This window comes from Pecten maximus, chromosome 15, assembly GCF_902652985.1.
Source record: "Pecten maximus chromosome 15, xPecMax1.1, whole genome shotgun sequence".
Lineage (NCBI taxonomy): Eukaryota > Metazoa > Mollusca > Bivalvia > Pectinida > Pectinidae > Pecten > Pecten maximus.
Window position 1 is genome coordinate 11,848,845 of NC_047029.1, and position 20,508 is coordinate 11,869,352.

Below are 20,508 nucleotides of genomic sequence, written 5' to 3' on the forward strand. Positions count from 1 at the left end.
GGAAGATTAGGACCCAATGACAGCACAACAGCCTGACAAGTACAAATATCAATGACACGAAAGAGGAATATTTATTGCTCTATTAATATGCTGACAGGGTCAAATCAAATCAAGCCGTGTCTGGTGTTTTGTTTAGACAGATTAGGATACATTGTATTTAACTTCCTCCCGGCATTGATTAGAATATATTTCTTTGAATATGTATGGCCTATCCCTGTCAACTACAGGCATGCTATCAGTTTAAGTCAGCTGCGGTGTACAATTATTTTACATTGATGAATTAAGACGCCTACCCGTTGACTAATCCAGATCTTTTTTATGGAACACTACAGCCGGTCTTGGCAAAAACGGAAATCACGCCCTCTGGTGGTGATTTGCGTTAGGCTATGGAGATAACCACTTCGTCATCGCACCACTACTTCTTATTGGAACAACATGTCTTCTCCCAGGTCAGGATGTGTTTCTTGTACCAAAAGTAGGTTAAATGCAGCACTATCTGTAACTAGGTCAGCAAAAGTGTTTTTTCCCGATCATTAAACCTTTTTTAGTTGTCAGCTTCAATATGAATTGAACGGCACAGAATTGAGAGATAGCAATGAAGTATTAGTCACGACAAATTCAATGAATAATGCACGTTCATTAGCGTAAAAGTAACAATTTTAAACCCAAATCTTCGAGTGCGATTTTACCGTAGATCACCTATAAGTAATTGAAAAACGAAACTGGTATTTACAGACGTCACATGACTAGTCGTCAATATTCCATACTGACCTATGTATTAATTATATACATATTTACGTACTGTACTGAAAACGGTTTATACAAATTAAGTACATGTATAAATAAATATACGTGTACATGTAGTTAATCCATGTCGCAGGACCGTCGCGGCGAAGTCGTCAAAATCAAAACACTCACAGTACTGGACATACACGGAGAACCCCGATTCTTCGAAAAATTTTTTTACCAATCTTCCAAAATTCTCTATTGCGATTCCTCCCAGTGACAAGCGATTCCTCGCGGTACCGCCTACACCCGGTGAATTAATCCCCTATTACAATTAAATAAAATACTCACGGAAAACAATAAACAAAAATGGTGTCAATAGAGTAACATTGATAGTTGACATGCAGTACACAACTACAATTTTATGAACAATTTTACGACATTAATAAAATCAAAAGGCTTACGTCTCTGGGAAACATTCGGGTTTGAGATTGTAAATAAGACTCTAACATCAGACATCACGCATGTCTCCAATCTGGTCTTTGGTCCAAAATCTTATGTGCAGACACACGTATTTTTTCTTCTTCTTCCTTTCTTTCTCTCTTTTTTTTTTTTAATAATTCAATTTTTACCTTTATATTATTCTATCAAAATACAGGTAGCATTTTTTTTCTGTTATTATCTATCCATCTCCATTGAAACAGTTGAAAATCTAAGAGGAATGAATTATATTTTATTACATTTTTGCAGTGAATTATCGAAAATTATTCATCCATAAAAGTGATATTTGTCACTACTGATTTTTTTCACTTTTTCTAATCTTGTGAAAAATATCACTTTCTGATTTGAATAATCAGAACACTGCTTCTAAACGGCAATTGGAAAATTAAGATTTGAACACGACTCTCCGCCATGTTACAAATATATCATGGGTGTCGGCCGAGTGCAATAGAACATCGGTCGATTACCAGTACCGAAAGTCAAATATTCTGGACTATGCACAGACACCCATGATATAATGTTTTATTACATAATCACTAAAGCATACTTAGAATATCTGAAATCTCGACTGTCCTGTAAACCTAGAAGTCATCGATCATGACTGTCATCAAGCAGTGTTGACATCTGAGTGACTTAGACACTTGAAAGGGTAGGACTAAATTCCGAAACGTCACAGGTGTTCAATAGTTCTCACGTGAACGTGCAATAGTCGTGTAGTTCGAAATATAGCTTATGTGTATAGTAAAGGGAAATCAAACGCATTATGTCATAAAACGTCACAATGCAAGATAGAATACATAACGCCACGATCTGGCGTACACTTTCGAGCCGTTGACAGGGGACCGCAATGAATTCTGGGAGAGACTGAGCTGCCTCTGTATATTTTGCTATAAAATGTAATAAACATAATATGTCTAACAGTGTCTTCAATGATACCAAATATATTTCATGACGGAGCACACTGTTAGACATCCTCTATATATTGACTATACTATATATCATTAACATATTACAAATGTATTCATTTTTATTCAACACAAACAGTTTTACAGCTCTACATCAATTGCATAAACCATATAGGAAGCTGTATAAGACAATCAGACGATATTACAAGTAAGGATTTTGTTTAAAAATAAAATCTCTGTCAGTTTATATTAACGGGCTAAAACATCATAAATTGTCCGGCCATTGGGGTCTTTTCTAGTTGACCGTTTAGATCTAAAATTGTTCCAAATGTCATGAGAACACCATGTTTGTTGAAGGATTCTTGGTCTACTTCAGTAAATCTTTTTATAACCTTAAATTAATGTATTGTCGTCTCTGTCACGGGAGATTAATCAGTCTCAACATAAGAAATGAATACCTATCATGTCCAACTACGACCAACAGATGCGTAAGCATTGTAATTTTATTGTAAAATAAAATATCTCAGATCTATTTTTATTCTTACTGATACCAGACTTATATATGTTTTATATCAGACTGGATATAAGGAAAGCTTTGATTCCACAGATTGATTAGGTTCTTAGTAACATTGAAGTTGTGATATACATCTGTCGGAGATCGATACCGATGTTTCTTTCTAAATAAGCAAAGAATGATTTAATAAAATCTCGGATAAAAAGCAATAATGAAGTCTCTTGGCAAATTGCTTTCAATTAATGTTTTCTCGGTATCCTAGCGACGTAGACCACACTAGCAACAGCTTCGAAGGAATATCAATAGCCGCCATTTTCACGTCTGATCACGTGATAGCTGCCGTGTGGATGTTAAATTAGACCAAATATCGTAAAATGTATACTATGTGCCGTCTTGCATTTGGAAAGAGGAAATTATGAAATATGGGAAATAGGGCTATCAGGTCGGGATAAAATATTTGACTAGTAAAAAAGGGGAGACTTTGTTTCCCGTCCGGAGATGTATTAAGAATCGAGGAATTATCGAGTCTTGCTTTGTTAGACACATCGTTTATATTAAAGAGTTTGTGAATTGCAGAATGAGTAGTCTTGCGCCAGCCAAATCACACACATATGTATGATTGTTATCTCGTGATTTGTTATATCAGATAACCATTCATTTATATATATATGTATGTATATACCTTGTAAAACACAATACTCTCTACAGTATACAAACATCTTGTTGTAAATAACTGCAACATTAACATATAATATATAACTCGGAGGGTTTCAAATATGTGTGTTGAGAGAGGCCAGGTTAGGTAATATTTCAAGTTCCTGGTTGATATACATGTATATCATACGCAAAGACCCCAGAACGGCAATTATAGTTAGTATTGTTTACAGAGCGGTCGACCAAACAGATTGTCCCTTGCTACCACTCTAAAATATATAGATTACTTCCATTCCAAAGTCGATGCATTATCGGATATAACGACTGTTTTTGATTCATTCTCATATCATTAAGTTATTGTCACACGACAAGAAAATAATCTTTAAATATGCATTGATATTTAAGAATTATAAACCAAGTTATGTTATTAAAGTTTGTGTGCATGTAATATTTTTGTCGTATCTAACTTAAATTCAAAGTGAATCGAAGATATAGGAGTAAAGGAGGAGCTGATTTTTTTTTCTATAAATACTAGCCAGAAACAGTCGCCTGTGGTAACATAATTGAGTCCTTATAAAGAATAACAGGAAACTAAACAGTACGACTTGTTTTACTGTAATGACCACAAAGCACCACCCAGCGACAAATGTTGTCGTAGACGGATACGCCTGATGGTAATGGGGACGAAAGTTCATCTCCTGGAGGTGATGGTAGCACACGTCACATCCGGTAATGTAGTAGAGAGGTAATAGTATTGTCAACGTATCCAATTAAAGAAGGATGGCAATGTTAATTGTCCACGTCTGTCTGTACTTAACGGAATAACTTTCACTAGTTTTATCATAAATCATAGATGTATGTTGCATTGTGGTGATCTCCGCAACTGATACCAATATAGAATTAAATAAATAAAAGAAACAACTATTTTTGTTAAATTTTAATAGGAAAAGTAAAAAATAACAGTCCAAATGCCATCAGCAGTGTTTCACATAATAATATAATAGGAAAAACCCAATATCACAGCATACCTATGGGAGGATTTTAAGAGTGTTATGTTCAGCACAACCAGGCATTAACTCCTATCTATACACAATATAACCAGTAATTTAATTCTTAGTGTGAGAAATACACAGAATTTTTATCAATTTGTCAGTAGTATCGAACTACTCCAATATGGAAAGTTATAAATAGAAAGGGAGGTAATTCATATTAAAACACCCTCAATGGAATGTTAAAGGGAGCAAACTCTAACATACAAGAAGTGTTTCGTGGACAAGACAAAATATAAAAACAAATCACCGAAAACATATGAACGTATCTCTGACAAAATACAGTATCGCAATTTTCTTCTATTTTTGGCGTAATATTTTAATTGCCATTTGTAATATTACATGTGCATACTATTCCTATATTAAGACCGTTTTAGACTATCTGCCCTAATGTAATAGAGTCGGCAGAACTATATCATTCCATTAGCTACACAACTTGTAGACCCAATCAGCAATAGAATATGCACAGTGACATGAACAGGTTCATTAACATGCTAACTGCCTTTCGTTCATTTATTTTGGTATTTTTTGTAACATAAGTTGCCACGAAATTTAAAACATTATGACTGAAATTTCTGCACACAATGTAGGTTAAACTTTCTTGTAAAAACTTATCGAAATTCCGTCACTGCTTCTTCTTTTCGGTGGCGACGGCCTTGGGTTTCGTTACGTCTATGTGGAGGACACGGTCAAACAGAAGGGCGATGATGCATCCGATGAATGGTCCGACCCAGTACACGATCAGATGATCCTGATTAGACGCGCCCTTACAGCCCAGGAGGTGACCAGTAGCCATGGCGGGGTTAAAGTACATACCAGTTGTCGATATACCTAGAATGGAACGAGGGACAGAGGTGAAGAGCCTTTTCATAATTCGTGTCATTCATAACACAAAACAGATTCATGCGGAGTGTCAAATTGTATTGTTATATACAAATTATCAATTGCGTCTCGGAACCTCTCGCCTCCACACGAACCTGAGAATTTGTTACGGTCTACATGTATTTGGACATTCCTTTGTGTGTATAGCACATTTTCGGACATTGTTATATGTATTGTGGCAAGTAGAACATATTCTGAAATGCTTTAATTATGCTGAATAGGCGAATATGCTCATGCGCCACCCGGAGTTGTCGTTCCTTCCACTCACTAACTCAAAATAAAAGGGACGACAACTTTGGGTAGGAAATGTGGTCTTCACAAAAACATTCAAGCAGAGATTGTCACCTTAAATTAAACGCTTGTAGATTTACATATACATAACGGTATTTTCTTCTCACCAGGAAAATATTTCAATGCTTTCTCATGTTCCAATTACATTTACAACAAGTTGGCCAACTTACCGACAACGATCATCAAGGCGCCATTTCCAACTTTGATCAGTTCGTCGATGAACGAGTTCCTCATCACAATCTGCATTCCAAGCCAGGTATCGATGAGGGTGGCAGCCAATTCAATCCCCATACCGGCCAGTAGGGTGACATTGAGGTCTGTCACACAGCTGGTCTCAAAGTACCTCTCCCTGTGGTCGGGGACCATGTCCAATGACCACACCAGACGGGCAAACTTGTAGGACGCCAAGCCAGCCAAAGTCTGGACAGCTATCTTCAGAACCGCCTTGATAGGACCAATTTCTCTCATACACAATGAATACAGCGATTTAACTGGGTTTTCAGAAGCACCAAAATATGTTCTGTTGGCGATTATACATTCAATAACAACCGCAACGAAAAGCCAAACTGGACCGAAATGGCTGAAGATAAAATTATTTTCATAAAAGTACGCGCACATTTCCATAGTGGCGAGGAAGTCACAAACGTATTCACTGATTACAGGATGAAGAATTACTTTACTTAATGCTCTAAGGATAAAGCCCGAGAGGATCGTAATGGTTAGATATAGTAGTGATCCTCCCATTGGTGTGAAAAACTCTTCCACTGGAAATGTTCCGAAAGCCATCTGCCATAGTGGCCGCCAGGTCGTATTAGCCATCATCATGTTGGCTGCCATCCTGAAAACCCAATTAAGAAAAAGATTAGGCAATGTTTACTACATAATTGTATACTATAAATCTTAGAATGTTCATATCGTTATATTTAACGGTATTTTGGGATATTTTTGTCAGTAGTAGAACCTCGACTCGAGGTTAAAATGTTCCACTAAAAATCAAAACTAAATATCAGATTATATATGTTAAATATCAGGTATGATATAGTCGATTTTCCAAAAATATCACTGGCTAAAACATGGTCACGTTGAGGCCAATACTTGTCAATAATGAACCTTTTGTGATGTCACTATTGTATTATACCGACCTGGTAGAATCAAATATTAACCATAGACGAAGCCCGATGTCAACTTTTTTCAGAATCTACTTGGTCGGTATAAATCCATATCAACCGAATCAAAGGTATTATTTTTATATTTTTATATAACATATGAAACTTTTTTTTGCAAAAGGGTGGAATTGCAATAAGTATGACGTCATAGATACAATATTGAATCGGTGTTTCAATAAAATAGAAATATCAGGTTCATATCACGGAATATTAACCTCCATGTGACCATATCTTAGCCAATTAGAACTGATGAAAATCGGACCAATTTTGATATTTTCATATGCTAACCCTGTGTTTCTATTGTTAGAACATCAGGTTAATATTGCGTTAATGACGTCATAATCATTGTGACGTTGCAATGTCCCAGTGTAAATTTCCTGCTATCAAGATGAAGATAATGCAATCCCACCATATTGCAAACAAGTTTCATGTGTAATATAAAATTTAAAAAAAACAACCCATTTTATTCGGTCAATATGGTGTTATACTAACCTGGACCCAGCTGGTCAAAAGGCGATTAGTTTAATCACTTCATTTGTGAAAACTTCATTTCCCCTTTTACTTCAAAAATCATTGTGTAAGTATTCCTTCAAATAGGCAGATAAGAAGAGGCTGGTTAGTGCTATAATTTCATTGAAATGTCAAATTCATTTGTATTAAAAAAGGTTAAATTAACCAAAATTATATCATTGGATTTTTAAGTTGTAAAATTGTGATCAGCAATATCACCTTTTGAACAACTGGGCCCTGGTATCTAGAATCAAAAATATTGACACAGGGCTCCGCCATCGGTTTATATTTGATTCTATAAGGTTGGTATAACGCTACATTGACCTCGCCAAAGGTCAATATTTGATAAAATAAATATAACAGGAGTTAGCTTCCGGTCACTTACATAAATGACACTGGTCAGTGGTCATATGTCCAATAGTGTTATCAGTCCCCTATCTCATATCCACGTATATATAGCCATGTGGTCAATTATTTGACCCTGTCGTAAAGCTCCCCTGGTTCGGTAGGTCATAACCTTTATACCATATGTCATGTATAATATCATATAAAATAATTATCACATATTACATATAAACAAGAAATATCTTTAAAAAGGATAAACGGCATAGTTTTAATGCTGGTGGTTATAATGTAAAACTGCTGGCAAAATAAATCAACGAACTAATGCGTTTTTGGTGATAATGAGACTGCATTTGAATCAGGAATATAATTTTATCAATGTGTCATTTGAAAAGATACATCCACTTATTTAGCTTGCATTCAATCTTTACTTTGTTTCATTTTTAACTGCATTTCTGCATTTTGCATTTACCGCTACATTGACCAATCACATGCTTCATCTTGACCAGTAACGCCACCTGCGCGTCATATCCGGGACAAAAAAGGAATATTATATGGCTATGCCGAAAAAGATCATACATAATACTTATCATGTGTTATATATAATAAATCAGATACCTTATATAATTAGGTCCCTGGATGGACATGGATCCATGCGTATATGACAGCTTCTATTAGTATTTTCCCATTGAAAGTATGATAATTATTATGTATATGATATGTATTATATATAACATATGATAATTATCATGTATGATATTTATTACATAATAATATCTTATAAAGGTTGTGACCTACCCAACCTGGAGAGCTTTACGACATGGTTAGATAAGATAAAGGACCTGATGGCTGCTTGTATTATTTGAGATAGGAATTAATCGCACTATTTGTCGAGAATATATGTCCCTGCACTTAAACGCTATTTCTGGACATATATTACATAATACTAGTGTACATTTTCTGAAAAATTCGTAAATAGATTTCTCTTTTCCGGAACATCGGGTATTTTGAGGTCGTGTTTACATGTGTTACGATGTTCCATCACTAAAAACCGCTTTGCCGTTGAAGGACATGGAACTAGTGGTGTCGGGGGCTCTGTGCCCTTGCACAAATTAATGTAAGGTTAAAGATGGGAGTGTTCAATGTCACCCATGAGTGCCCCTCCCAGTACAAACACTACACCAGCAAGACGAGTCAACTACATGTAACCACTGATGCATATCAGCCGTGTCTGTACAATGAACAACAAGTTGTATCGTCTTATCATCCCAAACATGTGTACACACATACTTACACCTTCAGATCCCATTACCGAACCATCCAGCACCAACTACACACATGTTACAAACCTGATGTTTAGATGGTAAGCGGTCGATGCTGGTATCCTTCCAAACTTTCACCAGAAATACTCTTCCAGCCTTCCTTGTTGTAACTCTGACCCCAAAAAGGAACCAGGATACCAGTCCAGTCTACGTAGTTTCCAACTTTCTGGGGCCTGGTCCTTAACAGGAACCTGCTTGATGCTGCGGACGCAGGATGGGTCTGGACACCGATATAATCCTGACAGCAGGATGCTAAAAATAGATAAGCTACCAACAAATGTCAAATTAGGTTAGAGGGGCCAAAAAGGGGTAACGCCGATCGCGAAGTTGGTCGGAAAGCTGGCTTATCAGCTTGTGTGGGAGTAAGACCATTTTGCCCTATTATAGCGGAGTCGAATAAGTGATAGAATGTATTGTATTATGATTTCCACCGAATATAACATTACGATAAAATGACAATATTTACAATGTACATCAAATTAAGTGTTTACCGCGCCATGTACTTGATACAGGTGTTCTTCGTAATTCCGTCTTAGTCGATATGTTAAACAAATTCGTGTTTTAAAATTTGGAAACTGCACATTGTTTGCAATTCTCAAACACGTCATATCGTATGCAATCTGGCTTGACCTCTGACCTTATATAACGGTTACAAGATCTCACATTTGAACAAAACTGTAAAACTTTCTTTAGTACCTTTGTATGTAAGTACATAATACATAAAGGCCACAAACTGTTTCTAGTAGTTTTGATTGTTAAAAAAAAACAAAAAAAAAACAAAAACAAAAAAAAAACCTCATGTTTTTGTGTGAAAACCTTAGTTAATACTCTTGAGTAGTTTAGGGTACAGAGAAACAACTGTCAACAAATTAAAACAAATTTGTTAATTCAATCTATTTAATTCAAATTTAAATTTAAATGTACATGTTAAGACAGTCATTATGTATGTAAAATATATTTACGTTGGGAGAAGGCTAACTAAATTGTAAGAACTTGTGCCTAATCTTTTTTGTCATTTTAAGGTAAGAAAAATATGTTTAAACCAACGGTTACATCAGGTGATTACAGTACAATCGCGGAATAATCATGAAAATTATTGTTGTCATTGAAAATGGATTGATATGATTGATCAAGCATCATACAGAACGCCACGAGCTGCTCTCGTGCTTGACAGAGAACAATTGTGTTTGTTATATGCTATTCACTGGGTTAATTGTCTACACAAATGTATTGGTTTGTCGCAATATAACTATTTGTTGTGTGACAGGGTCAGGATCTGGTGTAGAGACACTCTCACACAATACCACCTGTCAGGATCTGGTGTAGAGACACTCTCACACAATACCACCTGTCAGGATCTGGTGTAGGGACACTCTCACACAATACCACCTGTCAGGATCTGGTGTAGAGACACTCTCACACAATACCACCTGTCAGGATCTGGTGTAGAGACACTCTCACACAATACCACCTGTCAGGATCTGGTGTAGAGACACTCTCACACAATACCACCTGTCAGGATCTGGTGTAGAGACACTCTCACACAATACCACCTGTCAGGATCTGGTGTAGGGACACTCTCACACAATACCATCACCACGAACAACCGTGAACGTGACCTCTCCAGTTACAGGTACACTATTGTAAACTTTCCTTCCCTTCAAAAAATCTAGCTAGCCTTCAAACTTTATAGAATTTTAAGTGTCAAATTTTAACTATCTCTGCGAATGATGATGTACAGTATATATACACCTGTTTTAGAGCCCATCACACACGTTATGTACAGATTAACACTCGTCATTAACAATAAAGACTGCCATATCAATGTCTGTATCATTACACGCTGGGCATAAGACTAATACGAGCGTATGACAAAAACCCCCACCTCCCGGACATTAGCACCCCCCCCCCCCCCCCCCCCCCTCCTCCCCTCCCAACCGGACATTAGCCCATAGGACAAAAAACCCTCCGGACGAAATCTCCTCCCCACCCCACCCCCGCCGGACATTAACCCCTCCCCGTCAAATCCCCTTCTATATAGATTTAGTTGATATACTTTATATAAATCTGTATTTTCGAAAAACAGAAACTGTATATATATATATTGTTATAAATCTCTGAAATTCGGAGAATAATTGTGTGTAAAATGAAGTTCCATAGATGTGGTGTTTGTACCTTATTTGTAAACGTATAACTATCTACACATAGTTTCACTGCGCCTTTGGCAGTACGTATTATCGCCATGATGAACAAATTGTTACTAATTACACATAATTTCAGACCTCTTTATATACTAAAAATAAAAGAAAAATAAAAGAAATGCCTACAAAAGCAATATACATTTGATCCCCATTTTCAGTGTCTGAAATTATGATACTATGAGTGCCTAACCAAACATGTTGGTCTGTGTTGCAATTATCTTTATTTTAGGAATGATTAAGATGATAATGAAAAAACAATATAAAAACAAAATTCACTTTCGATACACACAGAGCCATTTATTATAGATTTCGTTTCAGGAGACTACAACGTCAATCAAAAACCTACCAAACACCTGTCTAACAGCTGATTGTTAATGTAACAGTTGTTGTTTGAGCCGGTTGTTTACATAATAACATTGTGGTGAAATCTGAGTAAATGCACCTAATTTAGCTTAATTTAGCCATTGCTAGAAACATATTGAAATCAAACTACAAATAAAAAACGAAAACATAACAATATCATTTTTGAAGGGGCTTTTGTCCACTTTTTGATTAGTAGTTTGAAGTGGCTTTTGTCCTAGGGGCTAATGTCCAGGAAGGGGAGGAGTGGAGCTAACATCGGTGTAGGCTTTTGTCCGAACCCCGAGTAATACACGTACGTTTTAATAATGTAATTCGTGGTTGAGTAATGTATAGAGGTCAAAGTTAACTGTTAAGTTCATGTGTATTTGAGGTCATTACCTTGAGCAGTGTTTTGCTGTCATTTTCTTGCCACCCAGAACTGATGTATCTCTTCAGAACATGTCTCTTATATTACTTATATATAAACTTATAACAATTAGAATAAAATGTAAAGTGACAACGCCAGACCTACCAAAAATTATCAATTATAAAAAAAAACACATAGTAGAAATAATCTAATAATAAATTCCTATCAAAGCTGTTCTGCTAATCAGGATCAGCATTTTTCAAAAGCAAGACAAACTCGCACTTATCGTCGAAAAATGTTCATGGGTTGCTGAAATGATATATTATTAAAAGAAAACCAAGATCAAATGTTAATCATTCAATACCGCATGATATTAATTTCCCCTTTTTGAGAATGTTGTTGTTGTTTTTGGAAGAAGTGTATGCAGGACCACGTATTCGCCTTTTGAAGCGATCGTCTTTCAAACATAAGGAGAAACAGATTAAGCGTTCTTCGGATAATTTGAGGCATTACACACGGGTAAATATCTTAGTAACAAGTAATTAAATGATACCATTAGAAATTAAAAAACAAAAACAAACAAACAAACAAAAAACAGCATAGCTCTTTTTCTATTGTTACATATATTTACACGTTATTGTATTCAAACTATATCAGTCAATAATACTGCATATCGTTAGAGACGACTAATTGTCAAATCTTGCCCCCACCTCCGAAGGGTCATCTCTTTCGTCTTCTGATCAGGGGGCATTGGAGAATAGCCCAAGAATAAGGCCCGAAGTATTTTCCTGCATGTTGGTTGTAGAGGGCGACTGAAATTTGCCCTCTGAAGAATCCAAGATGTCGAAATAATCTTCTGTCACCATTACAACAATTAGGATCTAAAATCTTTCCTTTCTTATCTCAATGTCATGCCTGTCTGTGCTTTGTTTATATTACTCTGTCTTCTGAATTGACATACGTCTTCAATGACCATGGCCGTTGCAAGGGCGTTAAACCCCTTATAAAAACTAACACTACACATGATATCAAATCTTTATCAGGAAATCATGACGAGGAAGTTAAAATGTATTATAATTGTAAGTACATTGTAATATATATATATACCTCACAGCTTGCGTCTGGTGGTAAGACATAAATGTCACTGTTTGCATTATACACCCCCAAACACAGGGACCAGGTGCATTGTCATTACTTCATTTTATGATATATATTAATATATAGCAAGCATTACTATGACCTGATGTAGTGTTTCCGGACCCTGAGACGTTACCGGACCATAAATTACACCCATCCCTCCATCACTTTGTATAGAAGGTAACATTATCGACACATACTAAACTACCGATTAACGTCTCTTATAAGACAATAGCATGTAAGGTTAAAGGTGACACGTGCTAATTATTATTACTGGCTGCTCTCCGCCAGGGCAATTAATGTTGACTTAATTAACTGATAAAGAAATGATCTAATTTGATTGACAGTTTGGTGGGAGACGTATACAATGTGTTTCTGTGTTTAAAAATAATTCCACTGTCGTAAAATTCCACACATTCAATGGACATAAGACGAATGATCTTCGCTAGTCAAGGCTTCTGATTACTTTACACTCCACGTGGAGTGTAACGTAATCAGAAGCCTTGGCTAGCGAAGATGAAGACAGATATTCTCTGTGAAAGAAATGCAAATTAGCTTTTTGGTCGTATTTAAAATCTAAAATTTATAGCAACGTTGCAGATATATCAAGAACAACACAGAAGAAATGCACCCGGTAAATGTCATGAATAACATGGCAAACATTGACCAATAATAGCAATGGTAGTGTCCACTATGATTTAATGTTTTCATATTAAGCCAAAATGAGAAGCACAAAAAATACGCCACAGGACCGCATTGCTATTATTGTCACAACAAAATATGGCTTCCTATGGTTTCAAAATAACCTTCTCAAGACAAAATCTCACATTTAAACAAAATATCGGTACTTAAAAGTCCGTTGAGTTATAATTCCATCGAATATTATGATAATTAAATGGCGCTATAAATAATGCGTTAAATTGCTTAAATGTCACTTCATTCAGTTTAGAATATTTTATGTCGGTGTTTTTTTTATTTTCGCGGCGATGATATTTTCATAATTTCGAGGTCACTATCGTGGTCGTGAACTTGTTATCCGTGAAATTATTAGTCATGGTACATGTGAATGTGCGATTAAGACTGTCGTCATGTTGCACTGTCATTATTAGCCGACTCGGCAACTTCTAATCATCCAAGGTTATATATCGATAATTATAATTGATTAGAACAGATTATATGACATATGACGGATGGTATGTTACATGGTATAACAAAAGTAACATAGTTATTCATACTTTTTCTGTTTAAGCATAACTTGTGTCTAAATATCGGTGAACCAAACTTGTAAAATATTCCGAACAAATGTCTACTGAAAAAAGATAGAGAAAGCCCGAACAGATGAAAGTTTCTTCAATGGTGACAGTATTTTTGACGAACAGTCACGCGTTAAACAGTTTACTCGAAAATTAGATATCCTCTTATATCCGTGAAATTCTAACTCGCTCTCTTTCTTTTTATATAAGGTACTTTTTCTGTAACTTAATTCTTCTCACTTTTATACAAGCCTTTCATATTAGTGCCTCAAAGATATACATCCCATACTACTGAAATAACTGCAATCTAATTAAAATCTAGATGGTCATTCTCACTACGTGAACATCTAACAACATCCCATAAGGGGTCACGTTCTGATGACCTTTGAGATATGTGTATTTCACTTTCAGGGCGAATTGTCAATTTGTCGATGTCATCGAAGCAAACCATTTCGTCAAAGCATGCATCTGAAGCAAACCATTTCGGCACAACATGTATACAGCTATAGGCTATGTAGGACGAAATGACTTGAAACAAATTGACAGATTATGCAACCTATGCACTCTAGTCATGCTAATTCGGATATATGAAATTCACTTCCAAGATTCTGGAAGTAGTCATTTGATTGGCTAATCTAAACGGTCATCCTGACGTGACCCCTTATGGGATGTTGTTAGATGTTCATGTAACGTAGTGAGAATGACCATCTTGATTTTGATTAGATTGAAATAACTGGATTCTTGGATTTAAACGTATTCGTACATATTAAGGTAAAACTTCTTTATTATCTCAGACAAGATTTTGCATCACTTCTTGAGACAAATGTCTTTGTTGGGTAACTTATTGAACTACTACAAGTAACTTATACCGTGCTTATGCGACGTCTACGGACAACTTACTGAACTGATAAAGTTTTTGAATTAGCACATAATTATACTATACAATTGAAAACATAGCAATTGGAATGACTGTGAAAATATACATTTATTAAATGTCATACATAATTCAAACATCAACATTCTTAAAGTATATTCAGTATGTATAATCCCATAGTTAGATCTCCCATGTATTTCCCCTTTAATTAAAGGTTTGAATCACGGAACATTCTTTTGACAAGAAACATACATGCATAAGTAACACTTAACAGAGAGACACATTTCAAGCATTAATTGTTATGTCATTTTAGTTCGTAGTTTTGACGATAACACTCAGGAGTTAAGGACTGTTGAAATCTTACATCATCCCCACAACTTATGTACACAGAAATTTCTTTCGTACCATCAGCTTAGATAACCAGGTACAATCCTATTATTAAAGCTGTGGTATATCTTTAATGAGAACATTTTGTAGATGGTTTTGATATCTCGCTATTTTACACTTAAATAGTGTGGTTTTTATCCAATCCATTCTCTTAGAGATGTATTTCTAGAAATATATACCGTAATCCTTTTCTTCAATAAATCAATCACATTATTAGATTTAATCCATTTCAGTACTGAATGATGGTACTCCAAATGGACTCTACGTGGACTGTTGGAAATGCACACATCCACTGTGGGACGACATTATTCACTACCAATTTATTGTATTGTATATATGTTATATGTACTGATGAGCTGTAAAGCTTAAAGTCAATAAAATGAATTTAATTGAATTATTAACTACTCCAGCATATTTAAAACACCGATTACGTATGTACTTGTACAGATAGAGCATGCAGAGTATGCTACAGGCCACAACTGTCCTATATCGTATTGCACGGTTGACTGCACATACTCACCAGATATCTGTCCAATATCAACACAAAGAATGATAACCCCAAAACTGCCTATTTTGTAACAGAGAATAATGATATACATATCCTGTTTATATCTTTACGTTGGGATGTACACCTCTGAGGAGTAAACACATCACGTATCAAACCTTTTTTCTGATATACATTTTAGAAATACAACAAGAACAATTATACCCCAGTGTGCTCGGTTTTGTGCCGTTTCGACCATTTCCAGGACATCCATACAATCTCTTCCTAGTCTGGTATCAGATATTATGAATGTTTGTAGAATTGACAAAAATGACATTTTCTTTCAAATTATAGAAATGGAAAATTTATATTCTTTTAACTCAAAAAGTAATTTGATTTGCCCCTATCCTTTATTTCATCATAACCCATTATTTTGTATGTTATTTCTACCAATTTGAGGTGAAAAATTAAAAGTGCTTCAGAAACACAACCCATCACAAATAAAATCATAATATTGAGCATACTAAAATTGTTCAGTGAGGATGAGTTTCTTAAAATTGCAACACAGAGATGATTTAAATGATTCAAGTAATCTTTTATTTTTAGAATTGGTAATTAATTACAAAAAAAGACGTTTCAGATTTGTGTTTGTTATTAATATTTACCATGCTTTAATAAATATGGCAAAAAAGCGAGACTTGAACTTGATTGACACCTCAGAAGAGTATATCCTTAAATGTGGAAAATGTAATTATGTTATTTAATACAATCGGCGTCATAGGGTAAACGTGGCTTATGGAAATATATGTATCATATAAACTGTGAATTATATGATAGTTTTCCTTAAAAAATCTTAGATACACATTATTTAATATCATCGATAATTCTGAAAAAATCATCGAAAACCTAATTACATATTTCCATGGAGTGTCACTAATGTCACTCGAATTCAATTTCAGTTTTGCCTCCCCTTGTAATTGCGCCCAGGTGTAATGGATTTGTAAACCATGTATTATATGTTACAGGTAATTAATCAGGATTTTTTTTTTCGTTTACTGACCTAGTAAATTACTAAAATTATGAATTACTTTTTCACATCTATTGATTGGATATGTTATATGATAGAGGGGAAACCTTTTTTTCTGTAATTTTCACAATATTACGATATAAACTAGTGAACCTATGTTTTGACTACATGTTTTATTATATGTGCATAAGTGTCAACACGAATAATGTTTTACATGGTGTACTGTGTGACCTTTGACCGTATACAGTTATGGTATTATAATTTCCTGTTTGATATCAGGAAATATGTTGATAATCGTGCCTACATCCTATCCTTATTACAAGAAGTATGGTCAGTTTGGATGTTTACATCATTATCTGAATTATTTGCATATATTACCATAGAATGTACGCAATTTGTTTCCTAATCCCCAATTGTATAATGCATATTAATGATGTGTTTGTGGTCAATGCACAGTGTATATATTGTATGTGTTGAGACCGACAAACATTTTGTACGGAAATCTCTTTTCTTTGGAACATAAGGCATGCCGAATAGTTCTGATTTTAATCAACTTACCTATAGTCAAAAATAACCATAGTACATTTTTTCAGACGAAAAGAAGTTATTACTTAGATGTCTTGTCATTTCAATCATATAAATCCACAACTTTGACTACGTACTACCATGCAAGTTATCCATTTTGTGTTCTAACATTCCATTTCGTTTGTACAAAACATTAAGGAAATCATCTCAGCGACTTTACAAAGGAACAAATGTGGTCACAAGATTTTTGACATTACTCGAACATAAATCACGTGATTGTCAATCAATCAGAGGAAACGAAAACCTGTATGTGGGATTGACTTGTGTCGTACGACTACTAATTATCAGAGCTGACCTTACGGAGAATTATTGGTCCCTACATACTGCGACACCACTCTGGCAGAAAAGGTTTGTTTCTTTTTTTCGCATTTTACTTTCGAATTTTATAATAAGTGATACATGTAGTCAGATTGTTCTCTGTTTGTGATATTGCTACGTATACATGTAGGCGTATTTTTTTTTTTTTTACATATATACACGTTTTTATTGGGCGTAACGTCTATGCCATATGTAACGACTGATTAACAGTAGGTCACCACTAGAAATTTCGTTATCACAAATACTGATGCTACAATAAAATGTGTTGTAAATCAGACATCTCATTTTTACATAACTTATGTTATTTTGATATACGCATATGTTTTCGTCTACCGATTTTTTTACATGCATACATGCGGATAATCATTCAATATTTCTAAATATACATGTATATAATGAACGTTATTTTCATTCGAGAAAAAACGTTGGTATTAAGTAATATTTCATCGAATGTGGACATCTTCAGGAAAGAGAGATTATGAAATTTAGCAATCCTCTCTTGAGAAACCATTTTTGTTTTACTAATTACAATGTAACTCATATTAAGTTATACCACGTTAAGATAACACGCCGCTTTGGAACATTAGTTTCTTAAACAGTTATATTTCGATATGCTATTGAGGCGTATATATTAGAAATATCAGAAATATGACGAGTCTATAATTTCAAGAAGGACAGATGAATCAGACGGTTACTAGTATACATTAAACAAAATATTATGATGTATAACACTCCGATGTTAATTCCCTCTCTATCTACGGGAGTGAAAATATCTAATATATTTTGATTGATGTGTATATTACGGTTTGTTGCTATTATTTAACAAATGTTCTTGCCAGAGAAAAAAGGTCATTCGTTGGCTGTTATCTTGTAGGTTATACACATGAAAAATTAATTGTAACTTCCCCATTATCGACCAAACTGCATGTCTAAGATTTAAGCAGAGAAAAGATATTACATGTGGTATAGGGATTTTTCAGATCAAAGAAATAGAATCTTTTTTTTAGTTAAGGTGTTAGGAACACAGTAATTATATAAAGATTCATTAGTCTGGGAGATGAATATTATTTTTGAAAATTTTAAACAAAATTATCAATTGATCAACTGTAACTATAAATAGTTAATTAAATACTATACATTGCGTTTTTATGTTTGTTATGTGTTTTGTATATCAAACAACTGCAACCATGCAGGAAAACTACTGCTACAAAATTACAGATTTTACTTAAAGTACATGTAGTTAGAATTACTTACTACTTAGTAAGGATATCAATTAATTATCACATTCGACAAGTTCATAATTATTTTACGGGGGCTATTATTAATTTATTGGCATCAATTACCTTACGCGGAAACCAATCTACGCATCATTCTGCCCCTGGCGGTATTTTACCTGTGGCTGTTCTCTCATTGCCAGATTTGTAATGACTGTCTGTTTTGAATATATTAACTTAACACGACATTGATATAAAAATGAAAAGTACATTTAGAAATGCCACCACAGCACGATCAAACTTATATGATGTTAATATCAGTACGGTATAGAATACAAACACTGATGCAACTGGAAATAAATCAGTGAAATAGGAATCAAGGACAATCAGGAAGTCATGGTCTCTCCAATGCTTGTTGATCGAATGTTCAAATATTTATGACACGCGTTTAGATAATATATCATTATTAATACAAAATAAACAATAATGAGTAACAGTATTACAAAATTATAAACATGTGTATAATTAACCGAATTTATATATTTTTTCATTAATGTGTAACGAATAAAATATCTTTCCGTTCCAATGAGAACGTTTTCAATTTAAATTCATCGGAGTTTGTATAGAATAAGAAAAAAACAAAAAACAAAAACAAAACATTCTGTTACGCTTAGGAACGAATATTTCCTGTTTGTATTACAATGTTAAATGAAATGTAACATATGATAATATAATATCTGTTTTCTACTTCGTCATTAATCCCGAAAAATAGTATTTGTAACTATTTAAAGTATATACATTTATTTGTAAACAGTGCTATATGATTTAATGCATTCTATTTTTATCATTTCTGATAAACGTAAAACCTGTTTTTTTCTTTTGTTTCTAGATTGACAATGACATAACCAAACAAACCAACGCCAAATTACTTATACTATATATTAGCTACGATAATATACTAAAACATTAATATGGAAGATTATTCGTGCAGTAATTACTTATATGTTTGAGGCTTTATCTTTTTTCTTTCTTTCAAGACACACGGTTTTTTCAGTTCTTATAAACACGTATCGTCTATATACAATATGTTGATCTATTTCTTTTCGGACCACAAAACTGCAACCATGTGCAAAAGTTATCCGTTAACAAATAGTAATACTCGTGCAGTAAGAATACTGTCTCGAAACAAATATCATAAGCACAGGACATTAAGTGTGTATAACCAATTAAGATCTATTTTAAAAACTTTTGCAAAGAGGCATTAATGCTATTCTTATCTAGAAGTGTCTTTATAACGGCAGTGCGGGAAAAGTGTGATATATGGTTCATAAGGTTGTCTTTTCAACATAAATACATTGACATTTTGACACACGATATAAACTTGTCTTTAGAACATGAATATATTTTTACATGAAAATTCTAACATAGGATCTAAAGTTGTCTTTACAACATAGGCC

The 20,508-nt window shown here is 34.4% G+C and overlaps 1 protein-coding gene across 1 annotated transcript; it reads right to left on the bottom strand.

The window, feature by feature from the left end:
- Positions 1-4,222: 4,222 nt before the first annotated feature.
- On the bottom strand, positions 4,223-9,123 carry LOC117343243 (aquaporin-11-like). The gene is made up of 3 exons (XM_033905585.1): positions 8,890-9,123; positions 5,693-6,360; positions 4,223-5,180 (listed from the first exon to the last, which is right to left on the bottom strand). Exons 2-3 carry the CDS (start codon positions 6,357-6,359, stop codon positions 4,975-4,977), a joined length of 873 nt encoding a protein of 290 aa, XP_033761476.1. The 5' UTR covers position 6,360; positions 8,890-9,123; the 3' UTR covers positions 4,223-4,974.
- Positions 9,124-20,508: the final 11,385 nt, after the last annotated feature.